The sequence below is a fragment of the Lepisosteus platostomus genome, chromosome 27, assembly GCF_059453375.1.
Source record: "Lepisosteus platostomus isolate fLepPlt1 chromosome 27, fLepPlt1.hap1, whole genome shotgun sequence".
Taxonomy (NCBI): domain Eukaryota; kingdom Metazoa; phylum Chordata; class Actinopteri; order Semionotiformes; family Lepisosteidae; genus Lepisosteus; species Lepisosteus platostomus.
The window spans coordinates 1484032-1504684 of NC_142637.1; the positions used below are offsets into that span (position 1 = coordinate 1484032).

Genomic DNA, 20653 nt, shown 5'->3' on the forward strand with positions numbered 1-20653 from the left:
CTGAAAAGCATTAGCTGAGAACTTCATGTGTATTTTTCTCAAAACTCACATACAGCTTTAATGGTTTCATTGCCTCTCTGTGTGAATTTGAAAGCTAAAAAAAGACTGAATCCCTGTTGTGTTTATTATGAGAATCCTTCTGTTGGTGCAATCTGTAGCAGACAGGCGAGTGGTGATATTACCAGAGCCCCAGTGACACTCAGGAGAAAAGCTTCTGTGACCTCAGGGATGTGGATAAGGTGCAGTCTGTTCAGTCTGAGTAAACTATAATAAAAGTCTTTGTTAACTGAGTTCTCTTCAGTAGAACATCCTTCAACATGCTTGTGTTGCACTTAATTGTATATGTTCCGATTGTTTCTTGCAATTGTGTTTCTTGGGTGCTATCAATTCACACACTTCAACAGCACAATAAAATATAACCCCTCCCCCTCCTCCCTTCATTTCCCTTACACTGGGGACCTGTCTGCTCATAAGTAAGACAACATGAGGTTTCTAACATACCTCAGGAGACCAGTGTACGAGCCAACATATATTGACAACCACATGTTTTTGTGTTTGCTTTGTAGGCCTGAATTAAAAGACGAAACCAGACGAAAAAGAAGAGATAGAGGACAAAGGCTCGACATGCCAGAGCAGAGCAACGACTACCGGGTGGTGGTGTTTGGGGCAGGGGGTGTGGGCAAGAGCTCGTTAGTGCTGCGTTTCGTCAAGGGGACCTTCCGCGACACCTACATCCCCACCATCGAGGACACCTACCGGCAGGTGATCAGCTGTGACAAGAGCGTCTGCACCCTGCAGATCACCGACACCACGGGCAGCCACCAGTTCCCCGCCATGCAGCGCCTCTCCATCTCCAAGGGCCACGCCTTCATCCTGGTCTACTCCATCACCAGCCGCCAGTCTCTGGAGGAGCTGAAGCCCATCTACCAGCAGGTCCTGCAGATCAAGGGCAGCGTGGAGAACATCCCCGTCATGCTGGTCGGCAACAAGTGCGACGAGACCCAGCGGGAGGTCGAGACCAAGGAAGGGGAGGCCCAGGCGGCCGCGTGGAAGTGCGCCTTCATGGAGACCTCGGCGAAGATGAACTACAACGTCAAGGAGCTCTTCCAGGAGCTGCTCAACCTGGAGAAGAAGAGGAACATGAGCCTCAACATTGACGGCAAGCGCTCCAGCAAGCAGAAGCGGGCGGACAAGATCAAGGGGAAGTGCAGCATCATGTAGGCCGCGTTGGAGACCGACGGAGAGATCGGGAGGCTACCGGAGTGGGGGTGGGGCTGGGGGGGAGGGGGTCGGGGGAGGGGAGGAGAAAGCACAAGGGGTCTCTGAGAAAATAACATGCCCTGCGCCTGTCCCAGCAGCAACGCCCCAACCCTGGCATGAACCTGGAATGAAGAAGACACGTTAGACACATCTATCACGCATTCCACTCCATAGCTATCCCTTCCAGAAGATGACTTAGAGGGAATGGGGGAAAGCAGTAAAGGGACAGGAACTGCATGTCTCATGGAGTTTACGGAGGATATGTGAACGGGAGTCGTTTTGCAGTGCCGCCTCCTATTCCTTCTTCCTCATGCATCCTGCCTCCCCCTCCGGGGCCACCTCATCCTCATTCCCCCACACGAATCCAGAATCTTGCAGTCTCTCCCTGCAAGTGGGAAGGATGGGAAGAAAGAGAAAAGGAGGCCACAGGACAGAGATCTTCCTTTTGCAGGGAAAAGAAAAGAAATTTCCTCCCTACAGTGGAGAACATCAACCTGCTCAAGGTCCGTATCTAGAAAGTGAGCCCAAGGCCCCCTGGTTTGGACATCATTGGAGGCCTTAACATTAAAACACAATTGGTCAGAGATTCCAGATTTGGAGGATCAGAATGGGACATTTCCCAGTTGTGAAAATATTTCCATTATGAAATCATTCCCAGCTGGTCCCTTTAATTTCCTGCTTTACTGATTGTTTTTGTTCTGCCAGTCTTGGCTTTGTGTGTATCTAAATTAGGCATGTTGTTCACTAACTCACAATTACAATCCCCAACTATTTAAATGGGCCTAGTTGCACAAGGCTGTTCTATTTGGTGTTCCAGGGAGATGTAGAACAGTTGCAATGTGGTGCTGGACCAGGAACCACCTTGCAAACTAAAAAGATCACATCAGTTTTCTCCATTACCTGTAAACCGAGTGGGTGGTTTGTAGATCAGGAATGACTTTGGCAGGACAAGGGAGAGTGTGATACAAGCAGAATAAGGCCAAGCAGAAAATGTGTGTGTCCTCCTACCTATCTCAGGGGGTTTGTGTCTTTAACAGAAAATGTAGTCAAAATCTTTTCATGGATAGGTTACTTTTAGGCTAAGGACATAAAAAAGAATGAAGCCTCTTCAGTTGCTAGTGTCCCTAACTACAGTGTTAAGTCCATAGTCAAATACAAACCTCCAGATTAAGACATTATTTGCCTTATTGTATTGCTTGCTCTATAAATAATTAGAATAAAAGATAAAATATTCTCAAATGAGACCAGACCCTGTTGCAAAACACAGTTTAGGACTGAACGTGGTTCTTAGTGAGTAATCCAATTTATTTCTGCTTTATGGTGAGTGTTGTTGTTGGCATGAAATAATCTCAAAAGGTTTAGAAAATATTCTCAAATACAGGTGATATAAATGTAGGAAGTTACAGATTATCTGGAACAAATATCTTGAGACTTCAAGGGATGAACAGATTATTTGATTAACTGCTCAATAACTTGCAAGTGTTCCCAATCTTTACGGGCTGATTAGGGTGACCTGTAAAACTGTCTGGGGCTTGGTCTTTTCTGTGATCCTTAATTATGTAACTGATAACTTTGGTGTTGATTAAAAGATAGCCTCCTGGAAGAGATTCCTGTTGGTTAGTGGTCAGACGAACAGACATACAGTAAGAATCTAGGGAGCCATTGTGCTGGTGAGGGTCTTGCACCCACAGAAGGGGATTTACCATGATGCACTCTGCAGTCATAGAAGACACAGCATGAAGAGAATCACAGAGATGGGCTCGTCGAAGGTGGGTCGTTACAGTACTGGTAGCTCAGAGCTGGTCTAATCACTTGTGGAAAAGGTGAGACAAACCTGTCTTGAGCATGAGCTATATGTTGAGTTTATGCCTGCTCTTGAGCATTTGTTCTTCCACTAATTTTCAAACAGTACAAAAAAGATGTTTAGTCACACTCCCATAATCACAACCCTAGATTGTAGTGTTGTCATTAATTAACTGATAAAATGCACAGTTCTTTTGTTTTATAGGAAACCATCCTCTGGGCTAAAGCAATATCTTTTCATCCCTTCATGTTTCACCTTTCTCATGCGTCATGTTTCCTTGCACTTGAAATTCCAAAGTGTGGCCCACAGGTGACTCTGCCTCTGGGGCTCCTGGTCTGACTGAGTCCTGGGGGCTGCATTCCTGCAGCCTTCAAACAGGAGGCTCCTGAAGTGTTCAGAGCCCCATCCAGGGGGGTGATCTGCTCATTAGTAGCTTAACGCTACAGAAACCCAGATGAGTTCTGGCCCAATAAGCTGTTGAAAAAACCTGTTTAGCTACTCCACTTAAGCAATTGTGTTCTTAATGGCCTAACTAAAGTAGAGCAAACGAATACCTGGAGGACTAGCAAGCTGGAGGGGCCTTGTTTGCAACCCAGTTTTGTTTTCTTATGACTCTTTCATTGGCATTTTTATGACTGACACCCATCCAGCCTCAGCCCCGGACAGGACTTGGGAACCCCCTGATCTGTGTGTGTCGACGGTAGGGGGGAACACTTAAAAACCGCTCTAGAGTCAAGCTCCTTTGCCCTCGGGAACTTGATGAAGAAATAAGCTCAACAGCAGCGTGCTCCAAAACCGCATCCACCTGCCGTTTGTCTGGAGGACCGAGTCACTCCCCCGATAAAAGACGGCGCACGCTGGCGGTCAAGAGCTGAGGCGCACCAGGACGGAGGAGACGAGGTGTGTCTTTGTCATCGGCTCTGCTTGCAGGCTCCTCTAAGAGCTGGGCCAACCCTTCGCAGTGGGACAGGTCTACCTGAACAACCGGAGAGCAGTGCCAGCTGCAGCAACAGCGTCCCCTGGCTGTCCCCCCTGCTGTCCCCTTCAGTCCTGAACAGCAGGACTCGGTGTTCAGTCCTGTAGCTGGTTTCTGGTAAAAAAAAAAGGGGGGACAAATGCAGGAAGGAACAGATTTCTGAACTTTTTTTTCCAAAATTATTTTAATCTGAGGATGCAAGGAACAGGACAACTACCTTGTGCGTCATTCTGGAGGACGATTGTATAAGCTCTCATTGCTTAAGGGTCTGTAACACATTTGAAGAGTGAAGCATTGACGCACAGACCAGTGAACTCAGCCAGTAAATCAGAAACCCAGGCAGAGCGCTGGTAGGTGAGGGTTTTGAGAGGCTGCAGTTTTTCTTTCTTCTGTCGTGCTGTGGCACTGAGACACATAAAAGAAAGCAGATGCATGCCCCTGAGAGCCCACTGGCATTTGTCACAAGATGATCATAACCAGCTCCAGATAAAGAAAAATGGTCAGGCTTTATTTTAATGCCATCTTATGTAACAGATGTTATGAGGACTCATGTACTTGCTTCAGTTTTTAAAACAAGTGCCCATAATTAATTTTATAATTAAATTAAGGGGAAATTAGGGGAGTAAATTTTCTGTTCAGGATGGCAAAATGATGCAGTAGTTAGCATTTTTGCTCACAGCAATGTGGCCCTAGGTTCAAATCTGGACTTGGGGCACTGTCTGTGTGGAGTTTGCATGTTCTCCCCAGTTTGCATGGGTTTCCTCCTGCAGTCCTGACCCTGCATTGGTTAGAAAATGGATGGATTATCAAAGTTGTTACAGCATCACAAGTGACCTCTACTCAGGTGTCATTTAACATAAGACCATGTTGAAATATAGCCTGACCAAAAACATCCTGCACGCAATGTCGTTTTCCCATGGCCACTTTTGCCTCTCTCTCCTATAAGTCTTGTCCTGTGACTGGCCCTGCACAGGAGTGGGAACCCCAGCAAACCAGAGACTCTCTGTGAAACCCATGAGCCCACAGAACTGCTATCGTCAGAGCTGCACCCTAAAAATATTGCAGTAGAGAGAGAGGGGCATCGTGTTCAGGTGCTGTTCAATGGCAGCCGGGATGAAACACTCTCGGGTGCCGAACGCGGGTGCACACGGACGGTTGTCGGTTCTGTTCAAGTGCTGGTGGTGCGGAATACGCCCCACCTCCCGCTCAGCTGTGAAGCACAAACGCACAGTTGAGCAGGAGCTGTTCGGGGACAAGTGACAACTGTAGTGCAACATTTTCATGTGAACCGCTGGCTTCGAAAAAGGGGGAACAGATGCAAAGTTGTGTAGCTGTTCTTTAATTGCAGTTTTGTTCCATTAATGACTACAAATTAGCTTCTAAAGGCTTTGCAAATGATCTATTTCTGTATGTGCCACTACTATAACAATGGTTATTATTGCCTGTGTTTCCCGTTTCCATGCCTGTGAGATTGTTTCTGATTTTTTCATGTTTATTATTCGGCATCAGTTCGTCCAAAATTAGCAGGGTCACTGATAACACTCAATTATAGGAATAGTTTTCTGTGTTTTGTAGACTTTCATCTTGTGTTCTCTGCAGCTTACGTCTACAATGCACTTACTGTACAAAGTATACAGGTAACATGTAAGCTGTAGTTTTAAAATACCAGCACAATTTTTGTTTTTGCATTTTTTTAATTATAATAATGAAAAAAAAACATTACCAAACGCCACACAAGTCTTTCAAGGTGCTAACTGAATTGCACCCACGAGGCAGGTTAAATGTTTTTTTTTCTATGTTTCAATGGCAGGGTATTTTTTATTTTTTTTAAACATTTGGGGATGGAGGCTATGCATGTGCGTGTGTCATCACAGGCTTTTATGGTGGAGCTGCAGTTCGCAGTCTAGGCTGATTTGTCTGTTGTGCGCAGTCCCCAGTGACTCACAGGACTGCCCAGCAGGGAAGACCCGCGGTCTCGGGCACGGACAAGGCGTGACGGACTAGTGTGAACTGCTGAGGCTGATGACTTACAATTCCAGGTCGGTAGGGGATGATGTGAGGCCAGCGTTTGTCCTTGTGAAACTGCCCGAGATTGGAAAGACCTACTGTAGCTCTAGGGAACGGTATATAGTGGTTCAACGAATGTCTTTACAGTGAGGGTTTTTAATCATACATTCTTACATGTTTTGCGCACTGATTAATTGTACTTTGTGTGTTCAGTGGCAAGCAAGATTTAATTAATTTTAGGAAGGTGCTCAAAACCTGATTTTTTTTTACCTATGCCGATGACTTTTGTCATCAAAGCTTTTGACTTTTGCCTGCTTATGTAGAAGTTTTCGTTCTGCAATGCCAGCAGCAGACGTAGGGTGCTCCCATGAAACCGAGCTGGCAGAAAATTTTTACTCCTGCTGGTGCAAAGTAATTACTGTACGTGCAGTGTGTGCTCTGCATCCCAGTGCAGACTGATCCTCACTTCCTCAGTCACTCAGAGGAGCTTCAGACCAACAGGAGTCCCCTGTGAGCACGGAAATGACAGATCTAATGGGCCTGAAGATGAATCTTGTTGGAAATCATGTAATCGTTCTATCAGAAGGCATGTTTTTTGTGCTTACACTGTATTTCTGAAACCGTTATATCACACTGCAGATTGTGAAAATCTCCAGAAATCGGCCGACAGAATGAGAAGTCTGATACTCTGCAGCGTATAGGACTGCATGATGTTTCAGCAGACTGGAGAGGATCCTAATATTCAGCCACACATTTTCTAACTGCGAAATCCACGTCAAGATCACAGGGGAGCCAGGCCCGAATGTTTTCTGTATTTCAGAGGCCTTGTTTTCCGCCGTGGGCTGTCTCATCCGTTCATCACTTAGAGAGCATGTTACCCAGAGTGAAAATCAAGCATTGCAACGATTCAGTCTACAAAGGGCACACACCATCACAGAACAGCGGCCTCTTTAAAAAAGGATTGTAGCTTCAAGGATGATATTGGATCCTCCCTTTTAAATCCTGCTTCATTCTGTCCTCTGTTGTGAGAAGCCTTCTGGTTTGACATTTTGACAGTCTTTAACATTACCTGAGCTAATTTATAATACTGCAGTATCCTGCTGTGTTGCAGTCCCAACCTAAAATAGAGGATAAAACCCGACTGGGTGTTCTAGTTCTAGAAAAAAAAACCCGTTGATAACTTTTTGAAGAGACAAATGTGTTTAAATGAATTTGAATAACTGATGGACAATGTGGGAATGAGTCATCTAAAAGGAGTCTGTGGGTATATGTATCCAGTAGGAACATCTGTGGCTATTCTGTGCTGAGGGAGAAAAGCAAGATTTTCATACCTAGATTTCCGTAGCTGTGCACTGTGTTTTCATACATATTCAAAATGCTGACTACACACAACTTGGTTTAGACAGCTTAAAATATTCATCAAGAAGTTTTTGCTGCACACGAGGAAGGTTTAAGCCTAGTGATGAAAACGTGCCTACACTGAATGTCTTCTACAGTACAACACATTAGAGAAATATGAAAATATTCCTCTAGAGAAGCAAACAACACCTGCCCCATGTCTTTAAAAGTATAATTGGTATTGGTAATTGGTTTATTTGTCTCCTAAGTATCTTAGGCAGAAGTGTCTCTTTGGCTCTGTGAGATGCACCAGCATCAAGTTGTATGTTAAGAGACCTAAAGGAGTCACAGGTGTTCATTCATTTCATAATAGATTTTTATGTTGTGACCCAGTGGTCTCATTTCATGAGGGTATTTATGCTAAATTTATGAGAATATCAGCTTTGTTGAGCAATATATCTATTCACCAAAAAAAAAACTTAAGTTCCTCTTAGAAAGCACTTTACAGGTGTTAATGTCCAAGTGCATGTTTTACTACAAGTTTTTTATGTTTGTGTATTTCAGCACACAGGAGTCTGCTAACTGTGGCAGGAGTAGAAAGAGAAAAGGGTCATTTTTAGAAATAAATTCAGTCTCTTGATTGAAGAACTAAACTCCTCGTTATCTGCAACAGCGGGCCTCCTCCACAGCGGAACTGCTGGTTTCAGCACATTTCCCATACAGGTCTAATGGGAGGTGGAAACAAAGAATCAAGTATCTGATTTGCCTTCAGGCCACCTCTCTTCCTTGATGAATGCAGGAAGCTCAAATTCAAGGCCTGCTTTTTCCATCTGTGGACAGCCTGTTCACCCAAATCATTTGCTGTGGAGACAGCAGTTTGTACACAGGTTGCTCACAGGGGCAAATTAGCAACTTTGGACTGATTCCTGAAACCCACGATTTTCTTGCTATTATTAGAAAATGGCAGCAAACAGAGAAAAAAGTAGAGAGTAAACTGAGTGGTGCACTTTCTTTTTGCTCAATATTGATTTTTACTCCCTCAATAAATGCATACAGTATGCTGAGCATGAAGACTGAATGTGTGGCCCTCTTAACCCTATCATACAGTAATCAGACAGACATTCTCTCATCTCTTAAGAAGCAGCTGTGGGTTAATTGTGGATGATGATTTCTGTATCTGTAGGCTTGATCCCCTCCGTTTCAGATTTTTTAGCGTTGGGTAAGAGTAGGGATAGTTTAGCCCATTCACTACTGTTCCATGTTCAATACACTACCATTTCTTCCTCAGTTCGACCTTAACATTTCCATCATTTATTTCCTGTCTGTGGATTTATATCAAAATGCTATTTTATATTTACTAAAGCACAATAACACGTGAGAGAGACAGATATACAGCAATGTCAGTATCCAGCTGCTCAAGATTGCAGACATAAAATGAACAGAAAAATTCAAATCGACTCTCTCACCTTACTAACAGTAGCAGAAACTTGCATTCTTTTTTTAACTTAAAGGAGGAGGAGCCGATTGATGAGTGAAATGACTGGATTGTGGGCAGCATGGTGTTGCAGTGGTCAGCATTGCTGTCTTGCAGTGCTGGGGCTGTGGGTTCAGTTTCAGACCAGGGTTGCTGGCTGCGTGGAGTTTCTGTGTTCTCACGGTATTCACATGGCTTTCCTCCATGGGCTCTAGTTTGCTCCTACAGTCCAAAGACATACTGGTAGATTAATTAGTTTCTGTGAAAACTGACCCTGAGGTGTGTCTGTATTTGTGTCTGTGTGAGCCCTGTGATGGACTGGTGTCCCATGCAGGGTGTATCCTGCCTTGCGCCCAGTGCTTCCAGGGATAGAATCCGGCTTCCCCAAGACCCTGAACTGGATAATGTGGTTAGAAAGTGGATGGATGGATTACTGGAGAGCAGCGATTAACATAGTCTAAACTGCTAATTGTTGAAATGGACTAATTACACACTCCTTTGTAGAAGGGTTTGCTGGTATGCTGCACCACTGTCCACAGATACAAATGATTTGTAGCTTATTTTTTTTATTAATTTAGTTGTTGAAATCAATACCATCTGCAGACCGAAGAACAGAAACCAAGAACAGGCCTGCACTGCCCCTACGGACACACTAGACATTAACTTTCTAGCTGTAGGAAAAAATGAACCCCTGTTTCTTAATTAATCAAAATTCAAAATATAGTTTTGTTTTTACCCAAACATTCAGAAAATGAAAGAAAGCTGGACATCAGATGCAGCCAAAGATATGGGGCTTTGCAATGCGCCTGCAGATTATTTAAAGCACAATTTTCTATGTGTTCCCAGTGAGATGTTAGTCGTTCTTGTGAGGAGCAGAGATGGGGGCAAATTCCTCCATGGCAATATGCTCATTTTACTGCACAGAGTGAGTTCCTGTCTTCCCCAACTCTACAAGAAACAAAGCAATGCAGTGTTCATTCTTCAGATTTTCATGAAATGTGTGAAAAAGACTATATATAATGTATATTATTTATCATGTGTTACCTTGGGATTGGGATTTCCTGACCAATGTGTAAAATGCCATACTCTGTGTTACTGTACTTGCCTTGTAAATGGCTTTTTAATATGTACAAATTGGCCAAAAATACTTATACTGTAGTTGTGTTTGGTGATGATACATACACAGTGAGAAGACAGCAGCAAGGGGTTCTCTTTTTCACTTCGGGGTAATCTTAAATCTGCTGCAGCCATGAGACTGAATACTATCATATATTTTTTAAACTTTTTGAAACAATGGCTGTTTTTCTGTGGTATGAAAAAAGGCAACCACAAATGAGGCCAGAAAAGACTTCAAAGGAAAAGCATTACTGTGAATAAATGTTCCAGTTGCAAGTTGTAGATTTTGTTATACCTGTACATGTGGTAGAGGTACAGTGTTTTGAGATTTTATGTTGACTTGTTTCTTGGTATTTAGATTTGTTTTCAAATATTGTATTTTAATGTGTTCTAGAGGCAAAATAGGCATTGTAATTAGGAGCTCTGGTAATAACACTTTAGATAGGGTTTCACATATAATGTATGAGACTGAAATAGCACTTAAGTCATGTATAGCAGATGTAAATTGTTGATACTTAGCACCTTTTTGAGAAACAAAACACTGATATTTGCCTCGTAAGTAATACTATTAATACTAGTGGTAAACTAGTTGCTTTCCACTAGTAGTTAAATGTCAGAAGATATTCAAAATATATTTGTTGTTCAGGCTGCTGGTAGTTCTTTCTTCTTGGTTCATTTGATCAGTCACTTCACACTCAACCCAATGTTGGATGCTGGCTTATCTCCCAGAGGTATCAATCTCTACTCAATGTGAAACTGCATGACATCATTCATTCAGGACGGGCAGATTAGTGAAAAGCTGAATTTAATCCAGTCCTTAGTTAGCTGTCGCTTTTTGGGGAAGTCAGTGTTCTGTCCAACAAATCGGAATTTAAGACTAAGACTTTATATTGTTGATTTGACTTTATATCTTCATTTCGATGACAACAGAATGGGATCAGACAGTCTGTCAGTGAACCTTTTCCCGGGGTCACGGCTGCCTTGTAACACTGCACCCTGAGAAAAAGCAGTTTTGCCTGCTAAAGAGACCCATGTTAAGTGAACAATATTTCATACTAAAAGAGAAATCTATACATTGACTGGGGTGATTGGTTAATTCAGGATCTTGGTAAAGGGAAGCACAGGTTGTAATGCTGTAGAAAACAATAAGCAATCTAGGTTGATCTTTCCGAGCTTTTCTCCACATGGTGTACAGTAAAGGCTCTTTCGCTGACTGTAAATTATTATTATTAGGTTTGCGATGTGCTACCTTCAATACCACATACCCAACTGGGGCTTACCATGTTTTCATAGAAGTGGGTGAAGTGGGTAGCAAGTCCAGTTTGTACCGGACTCAGTGTGTGTGTGTCACAGGGGTTTGAACTATTCGCAGTCCAGTCTCGTCCTGGCCTCCCGCAGGATCGAGTTTAGTTCAAGCTGGGAGGAGTGTACAGGTGAGTGGCAGGGTGGAATCCATGTGTCTCTGGCTCCAGGTGTTTTGAATGAGTCTGAGACTGAGGGGCTTGTTCTGACCTGGGGAGATGATGGATATCTTCCCCAGATGTACAGGATTGTCTAATATTATGGCCAGTGATGTCAGACATGCTAGGAAACCTGTCAGCATGCTGTTCTTTTGGTTGGAATCTTTTCCTTACACTCTGCAGTCCTATTGTTTGCACATTGAGATGTATATCAAAATGTAAGACATGTACATTTAACTACAGTTGGTAGAAGTAATAGTTTTCGAGTTGCCTCTCCCCTGTGTTGTCTGCTTCCACTCTGACATGTTTGCTGTCTTTATTGGTGGGAGCTCATTTCTTTGTTTGCATGTCATGGAATTGCACAAGTGCAATATCTGTCCTGAGTCAAGCCTGGCTATCGTGAACAGTTTTGGCTTTAGAGCTGGGCTAATGGCAACACTGGGTTGCATTGCCTTGGAAAATACACTTGCATCCAACCGTAAGGCAGACTGAAATGGCAGAGCTTAAAAAGACATATGTGGGTCTGTCATGATTTTCTTTTCAGCATGCAATAAGATGAAATGTGTTGTCTGTTCTGTGTGCTTGCATAGTAATCCCATTCATTCCACTGCTATCTTTAGGGTCCACATTCAAAAAGCCACTGAGTGTGTGTCTGAAGTATTACACGCCCACTCTCTCTTCTCTTCCAACATCTTAAAACGAAACCCAGGGACAGGACAGTCAGTCCCCCACTTTCCCGAACTGCCTGTCCCATCCACTTCACTCTCAGAATCTTACACTGCAGTTGCATTCTGTCATTATGTTTTTACCAAATGATTACGAAGTACTTTAAAGCAACAGTCTACCAGTGAAGAAGATGGCTTTTTGTTCAAACTATGATGGTTCTATGATCCTTCAAAACATTTCCTTGCCACCTTTGGCCTTTATAGCTGTAGATTAGGCAGGTTAGCATCTGTGTCTGCACAGCAGATGTAAACTGCTGCCTCAGGCACATCCCTGTATCCCTGAATCCCTGAACCCCCATTGCTCAGCCCAAACTGGTGAAGCTCACTGATTGCAAAGGCCAGTCCTGTAACAATGGCACTATCACAGAATTCGTACCCACACTTGATATTACACTGTCTGTTTGAGCCATGCGGGGCAGAGGGCTGGAGATGGTGTATCTTCCTGTCTCCCCTCAAGACTAATGTCATTCGAAACCATTTCAGTCGATAAAGAAACCAATATTTCTTCACTGCAGTCTCATTTTTGGATGAGAATCATGTGCAGATATGCAGAAAACCCTTTGTGATGTTCTTCAAATTCAAAAGAACAAAAAAATAGTTCAGCACACAGAAGACATTTATTGTGTTTGTGTTTTGAAATATGTGTTTTACCTGAGGATAAAAGGAGTCAATTATTTTTCAAAACAGAGAAATGTACCTCTGTAACCCATACAGAAAACATATGGCTGTATATTTGTGACTTACTGTAATAGGGAAGGCACTGTGTTCTGAATGCCAGGAAACAATCTTAAGAAACCTGTTAGGATTCAACAAAGGCACTTTGTTCTGCAAAATCATGTACTTTTTGCATTGTTCAATTGTAAATACGTGTAAATTTTACTTCTATAAATGTACAAGGTATCAGTGGGTCAATGCTGGTTGCTGGGAATGAACGGTAGACAGTCTTGTGGTGACACAGTTCAAACGCCCTGAGCTCTGTCGTTTATGTGGCCCCACATGGGGGAGATACAGCTGACATGAATCCACACCTGCTCCTTAGATCCCCAAACCCCAGGTGATGGATTGTAGCTTATTTTACTCTTTTCCATCTTTATGCAGTTGTAGAACATGACTTCAGTCCCAAATGGCAAACAAAACATTGCTTCCTGTGGCGTTGAGTTTCTGATCCCAGGAGTGGACGTCACCCTGCGTTCACCCTGGTCTCTGGTTGTCTGAGACAGGCAGACACACATTGTGTGGTAGTGACTCTGGAACGGGAAACTCACCGGCTAAACATTGTGGAACTGTGTCCTGGGGTTGGAGATCTGGGTCTGAGGTGCATTTACTACAGCTGCACGCAGGGAGCCCGCCTGCTTACTGGGCTTTTAAACCACAGTCCTTCTGTTCTCCCACTGCGGTTAGGAATTCTCGTCTGGGGATCCTTCTGTCTCTGAATCACGGTCCTGGGCGCTGGTCTCTCATACCATAGTGGTTCAGTCAAGGGGGCTTCAGTCCAGTTGAGCGCCTGTCAGTATGAGGCCACTGTTCTGAGTCTTTGAGGGGAATCCGAGCCTGGGGTCTCCACTGCTGCACACCGGCCACTTGGGGGGGCTATGGATACACGCTTTTCAAGTCCCTTGTATCTGGGATTTGGGGGGACGCCTTGTGTTGCAATAAGTGAAATGCAGATTGAATCAAGGTTGGGCCAAGATTTCAGTGATGGCTGTTGAACCACAGAGAAATCTTCTGTTTCATACCAGACCCTTCCCTGGCATGGACAGCACTGGTACCTCGCTGTATGCTTACGCCAGCATGCCAACAGGACAAAAACTGTGAAGCATCTTTTTGCTTTTCTTCATGTCATTCTTCTTACTCTTCTGATTTCCAATTATTTTTTTAATTTAACATGATATTAGATTGCATTTAATTCTAGCAATAGTCTTCCTATTAAAATATACTGTGCTCATGCATCCCATGACAAAGGAGATAAAATATCAAGGTCTGCGAAATACTGATTTTTTAATAAAAGCTAAAAAAGTGAGACAACTGAAACCTCTTGCTTGTGGTCATTTATAAGACACTGTACAGGCTATGCATCATTAGTTCTAAATACGGTGCAATTCATTTGTGTTACTTAATTGTTTGAGGCAGGCAGTGCATATTTTATGTACAAAAAAGGTATATGAGGGTACGATCATGTTACAGATTGATTTGAAAATTTGAAAGGCCAAGGAAAAAAAAGTAAAATTTTACTGCTACAAATAATTGTTTTAATGGCCTTGAAAGCACAAGAACTCTCAAGATGTTAACAAAGCCCAGGTTCAGTTCTGGGTTGTGGTGCCTGTCTTTGTGGAGTTTGTGTGCTCTCCTGTTTATGAGCTTTCTCTGGGTGCCCAGTTTCCTCTCACTTACCAAGGACGTGCTGACAGGGTTAATGGATGTCTTTAAATTGTCCATGTGAATGTGCAGATACATGTAGATAGACTAGCATCCCATCAAGGGTGTAATCCTGCCTTGTGCCCTAGCTTTTCAGGAGTTGCACCAAACACTTAAATAACCACCTTCAGTACAACAGCCTTCACCTTCTAAGGATTCGGTCAATTTCTTATCTGTTACTGCACTTCTTTTGTAAAGAGAAAATGAAAAGGTAAAAAGGGAATTACCAGATCATAAAATTGGAGAGCAGGAGAGACCTTTTCACTTTCCTTGCTGGAGAGTTATCGGTGGGACCGGTTTAACACAATCAGTCATGCCTGACAGTTCTCTCAATGGAACTGGAAGGACTCAGATAGCTTCTTTTTCAGAACGACCTTCAGCAAAGGCAGCAGAAATGAAATATGGAATTCATTCACAATCTTTCACCTCCCTCCCCGCTCTCTCTCTCACACACACACACACACACACACACACACACACACACACACACACACACACACACACACACACACACACACACAAATACAATAGTTGACAAATAAAACTGGGCTGGTGTCTGGCGTCAGTAACATCACTGCAGAGGTGAGTGTGCTGCATTAGAGGTTGGGATTAAAAATGCCAAATTGCGAGTGATTTCAAATAACAGAGCCCAGTTTATTTTTCCCCCTAGATTTCATTTGAGTTTTGAGAGGATTATAGAGGCTGGCAGCACCATACAGCTCTCTGCTTTTTAAATTCCCTGTTTTCGTTCCTTTGTCGCCTCTCTAATTCCCTCTCTCTCTTTCTCCTCTCATCCCTAGTCGTCTTAATGAGCTCTGGAGAGTCTGTGACAGCCAGTGATGGATTCCCAGCCTTCTGGAATCTCAGCAAGACAATTCTTCTGACAGATGACAGGGTTGTAATTTTGCCAAATTGCAGTGTAGGGTCATCCGAACTACTGAGCTCTCAAGGGCACCAGCAAGTATATTCTGATGGGATTAGGGCTTGGCTGCAATAAAGGGCTCAATCGGGAGTCAAAACATTATTCTGCAAAAACTTTCCCACATTCACAAGAGTTTTTTGCCAGGTGGTTTGATTTTCTCCCACCTCACAGAGACATACTAATTATAAATCATCCCTTCCAAGGGGATTGGTTCCCAGTTCATTCAGTATCTACTATAGGAACCTAATATTTTGAAGAAGGGGATTAACATGTCTGTGACATTACATCATCTTTGGTTGCGTTGTTGGCTCTATATTTTTAACAACTACTGATTGAACAGTCAATGAATAGTGCTGTTTCACTGCATGGACAGTTAACATGAGATAAAAACCATACTTTTCAGAAATGTTTGTCACATTGCATGCTCGCTGATCAAACCCATTGTACTGTAGTCCTATATCCATTCACTGCTGTTTACTATAAGGTATTGTGCTCTGTATTTCTACTCTGCCAGAACCTAACAGATTACAATGATCTAATTACAACCGTTCTATGTATTATTACCCTGTAAATGGGAGTCAAACAAATGATAAGAAAATCAAAGTAAACATTTGCGACACCCTGCCCACACAGGACTCGAGCCTCAAGGTCCAGCAGGCAGACTAGGCTGAAGGTGATTTCTACCCCATGAGGAAAGTGGCTGGACTTCGCATGGTGTTACCTGACCGTGACCAGAGTATTGCTGATATTGCTGCCCTCCTGTTGTGGGATATTATGGGGTGGTGTAGAGACTGCTCACAGGAAGTTGTACTTTAAATCATTAGTCAATCAAACAGTAAAGCCCTTCGCAACTCACACGGCTGACAGCTGTAAACTTTCAGTGAGTGGGCAATGTGATCAAAGGAATTGGTACACTCATAACAGAACATTAAGAATTGGGACTCGAACCCACAACCTCTGTCTTAGGAGGCTAGTGGCTTCTCTACTGGGATCATTGCGCTGCTCTGCTTTGAGACAGAGGAGTTTCGTGCGGGAGGAGCTGATAACACAAAGTCCAAACAATGAAAAGAGAATATGCAGGGACTCCAGGAAAGACTTGGAGAACCAACTGTATCATTACCCAGGCCAATTCATTTTGATTCTTTATTTTTAGGAGCCGCAAAGCTGTGCATCTTTAAAATGAGCTTCCAGCAAGAGCAAACTGGCACAAGAAACCAGATGGAAAGCCTACTGCTGTCTCAGCTAAATCTTTCCCAAACTCCCCCGTCTCAGACTTTATTTCATTCTTGATTACACTTCTGATAATTATACCAAAACTGGCATATTCTCTCTCTGTTTTTCAATTCAAAACTTAATTCCTTTGGAGATTCATGGTTTGAAATGATCAATACGAGGAACTGGAAAGACTCTTTCTTAAATTTCTCTGGCTTAAATTTCTGAATAAAAATATGTTTTAGCATTTGCAGTGTCTATGAACCTTCTGCTTCAGCTACTGTATATATTGGGACAGCAATCGGTTCAGTATCTAATCATACGTATCACGTTTAGCAGGATTAGATGTGGTGAAAAAGGAAGTCATTCATTTGGGTCAGATCCATAAATCCCAGAGATATTCCGTAGGCAGAGTTTGGCCCCGTGCTGCACTTCCCCTCAGAGTTCTCTGTAAAGCTGGTCATTGAAAAAGCAGTTTGCAGAAAAGAGGAGAAGAAATGTATAGGCATCAGAACAATTTCATGCCTCAGCAAAAATGAGGGCACTGCAGTTTAAAAAAATAGTCTTTCTATAAATATCACCACTGCAAATTAGTCACCTGGAGAAGGTACAGCTGATGAATGTGAAGAGCTGGGGGCCAGTGTTTACAAGGCCAGAGCCATTCCCAGCTTAGCAGTACTGAGGTTGTCAGTTAATGTGACACTGCAACAGAAACCATTTTCAGTGCAAAGTGACACAATGTGGCCCCAGCACTATGAGAGGAGGTGTTTTCCACATGCTGTATTGTGCTTTGGATTGAAATACATACTTTCTTTATGGAGTCTTTATATTTAAATTTCACATTTGATCTCAAAGAACCCCAGAGCTTTCTGTTGTTCTTTACACGTGGGAAAAAGGAGGGGACCCAGTTCGTCCACCACAGTGAGATATTCAGCAGACATTGTTCACTGGTTGTAAACCCAGAATCAGAAAACGCTCTTCAAGGGGAAGCATGTTGAACACACACTATACTACTGGTAAGTGGACTGGATTCAGGCTTGTACCAGTGCTTAATAACTCTCTCCATTTTTAAATGTATTTTTCCCCCTCAATAGATGGCAAATAGGAGGATCCTCTTCATCCGTTCCTGAACCACAACACCTGCCTGGCAGGAGTGATCAGGTAGAGACGTCTTTTACTCATTAATGATCGAAAAAATATTCAGAGCCTCAGTATCATGTCCTCTCCGAAGGAAAGTACCTCCTATGGCACAGTGTCTCCGGTCACCATACTGGGTCATGGACTGGGTTTGGAAACTGCGGTCCAGAAGGAGGAGCACTACCTACTGGTCCACCAGCACTATTTACAGCAGCAGCCTGGCTTTCCTTATAAAGGGTCAGCATCTGAGATCTGACTAGATCAGCCCACAGCAATCAGTCAGCATTGCTGCCCCACAGTGCTGGGGCCCTGGGTTCAATTAAGGACCTGGGGTGCTGTCTGTGTGGAGTTTGTATGTGCTCCCCAAGTTCCTCCAGGTGCTGGTTTCCTCCCACAGTCTAGAAACATTCTGGTAGGTTAATGAGCTTCTGGGAAAATTGGCCCTGCTGTGAGTGAGTGTGTCTGTGACTGTGAATCAGTTCTGTGATGGACTGGCTCCCCGCGACCCTGAATTGAAAGAAACAATTAAAAAGAAAGGAGGATGGAAGTGATCACTGCGAGCTATGCTGGTCATCTTGGGAAAATTTTATATGGTGGAACCCTTTTCAGAGCCAGGGTTCACTATATGGCCTGTTGTCCTTAATGAGGTGATTTCCTGAATGTCCCAGGCCATGGCTGGAGAAGATTTATCTAAGCACATACCCAGACACATTCAGAGCTACAAGGGAGGTTGTTTCAATAGTCTGTTGTTTTAAACCACAAAAAAACTCAGAAATCAGATTAGTACTGTAGCTTCACTTGCCCCGACGTGCTCTGTTGGGAGAGCATGAGACTCATCATCTCAGGGTAGTGGGTTTGTGTCCCGTGTTGGGTGCAAGGTTCTCTAATAACCCAGACTGGGCAGCAGCAGTATGGGGTGGTGTTGGTGGTGGAGGGTCACGTATCAGTGACAACGGCAACGAGACTCGCACTATCTGCATGGAAGAAAGGCCTGGCGATCTGCTTCTGTGTCTTGCCATGAGAGCTCTATGGATAGTGATGGTGGGACTGTCCACAGGGTCGCCAGGAGTCGATACCGACTCGACGGAACTCAGCCACCACTGTAGCTTCATCTTGTACTGCACAAGGGGTGGATAGAACCTAATTAATTACTGAAATGCCTGAATAACCCTTCCTAATTACCTCCCCCCTGCTTCCAGGTGATCTTGGCCATTTACACTCTACTTGAAGAAACCACAGTCTGATTTTGGTGGGGTTCTGATGACAGGATCAGAAGAAACTCTGCTGGAGGGTGGAAGAGCATTCATGCATAAAACATCAGTTTGTTCCCAGGAACCTGACAGAAGTGCCCTTTACATCTCAACTCTCCAGCCCCCTTTCGCCCACTCAGGAGGCTCTCGGGCACTGTGAGAAAGTCCCGCGCAGGCGTGGGAGAGAGGGCTGCCTGCTGACTGCACTGCAGAGAGAGGCAGCACTGACAGAGCACGCTTTATCGACCCTGACGCAGGCTCCTCTCTGCCCCCCGACTCTCGCTGTATCTGTTACAGCGCCTCTTCATCTCCTTCAGCAACAAAACCTTGTTGCCTGTAGGACGCCCACTTTTCTTACTTAAAAATGTCTGGATCAAGCTGCAAACGATATTGTTTTTTATCCATGCAACAAGCACAGATTTCTGATGTAAAGAGCCCTTCCATTTCGGAATGAGCAGCCTTGACAGAAGAAAAAAGTCCTGGTCCCAGACAGTTTGTGACATGACGACCCAGGTTCATACTCACCGCATCTTAGCCATAGGGCTCACTCTGTGCTTTTGCTGGTTTCACCTTTTATTTAGTTTCTGGGAAAATTCAATTTGTAGAGCAAGAAGTGGGGCCACAAAACATATAGTGTTTTTGTTTCTTCCATGTCTTGTTACAGATGCTTCCTGGTGGTGTTGCATGAATATGTTGAATAACTGACAAATTAGCCAGGTCTAACTTTGCCATCAGTGATGCACCAAAGGCAAGTGCAGCTGGAATCATAAATACATCCCTCTCCTTTCACATAGCAGAGCACAATGAGGAAAATGCCCAGTTTTCGATTATTTTGCGTGATTACTGTGTAGCCTTCAGAAACCATGTTAGATATCAGCTTAATATTAACCAAAAGCAGGCTGATGGAAATCAACCTGAAAATGGAAGAAAAGTTACCCAAAACCACCACACATAGAAACCTAACAAATAACAGGACATTAAATATTCTACAATGTAAAGCTGTGGGTGAAGCAGTACAAAGTGCAATGTAAGGAGGTTGAACTTTTCTTGATTTCACTTTTTCACAGCAATGAAACAGAAATATGCTGACACCAAGCCCAGAGAAGTAGGGCAATGCTTTCAGAGGCTCACTTTCTTCAATGCTGATTCTCTTTCATTAACTGTATATTCTCCACGCAGAAGGGGCAGGGTGCCTTGTGGGTTTGTCACAGCAATAATGCTTTTAGCCTCCTGGAGTTTTTGTTTCACTGGGAGGTTTGTGTTTCAGGGAGCATGATGGCGCAGGGGTCAGCATTGCTGCCTCACAGCACAGGGGGGCTCAATTCCAGACCTTAGATGTGTCTGTGTGGAGTTTGCATGTTCTCCCCAAGGTTGTGTGGGTTTCCCCTGGGAGCTCCGCCTTCCTTCCACAGGCCAAAGACATGCTGGTATGCTGATAGGTTAATTGTCTCCTGGAAAAATGGCCCTGGTGTGAGAGTGTTCGTGTCTGTGTGTTTGCCCTGTGATAGGCTGATGGATCTGTGTTTCTCTGCAGACTGAAGTACCGATAACACTGTA

General features: G+C 43.7%; 1 protein-coding gene across 4 annotated transcripts in view; it reads left to right on the top strand.

Annotated features, from left to right (window-relative positions):
* Positions 1-14185, top strand: part of diras1a (DIRAS family, GTP-binding RAS-like 1a) — a 28481-nt gene extending 14296 nt beyond the window's left edge. For 3 of the 4 annotated variants that reach the window (XM_088621889.1, XM_088621893.1, XM_088621892.1), the window contains exon 2: positions 567-14185. In XM_088621889.1, the coding sequence (XP_088478015.1) occupies positions 625-1221 (597 nt within the window). In that variant the 5' untranslated portion in view covers positions 567-624 and the 3' untranslated portion in view covers positions 1222-14185. The remainder of the gene's footprint in view (positions 1-566) is intronic. The other variant, XM_088621891.1, reaches the window with a different exon arrangement.
* Positions 14186-20653: the final 6468 nt, after the last annotated feature.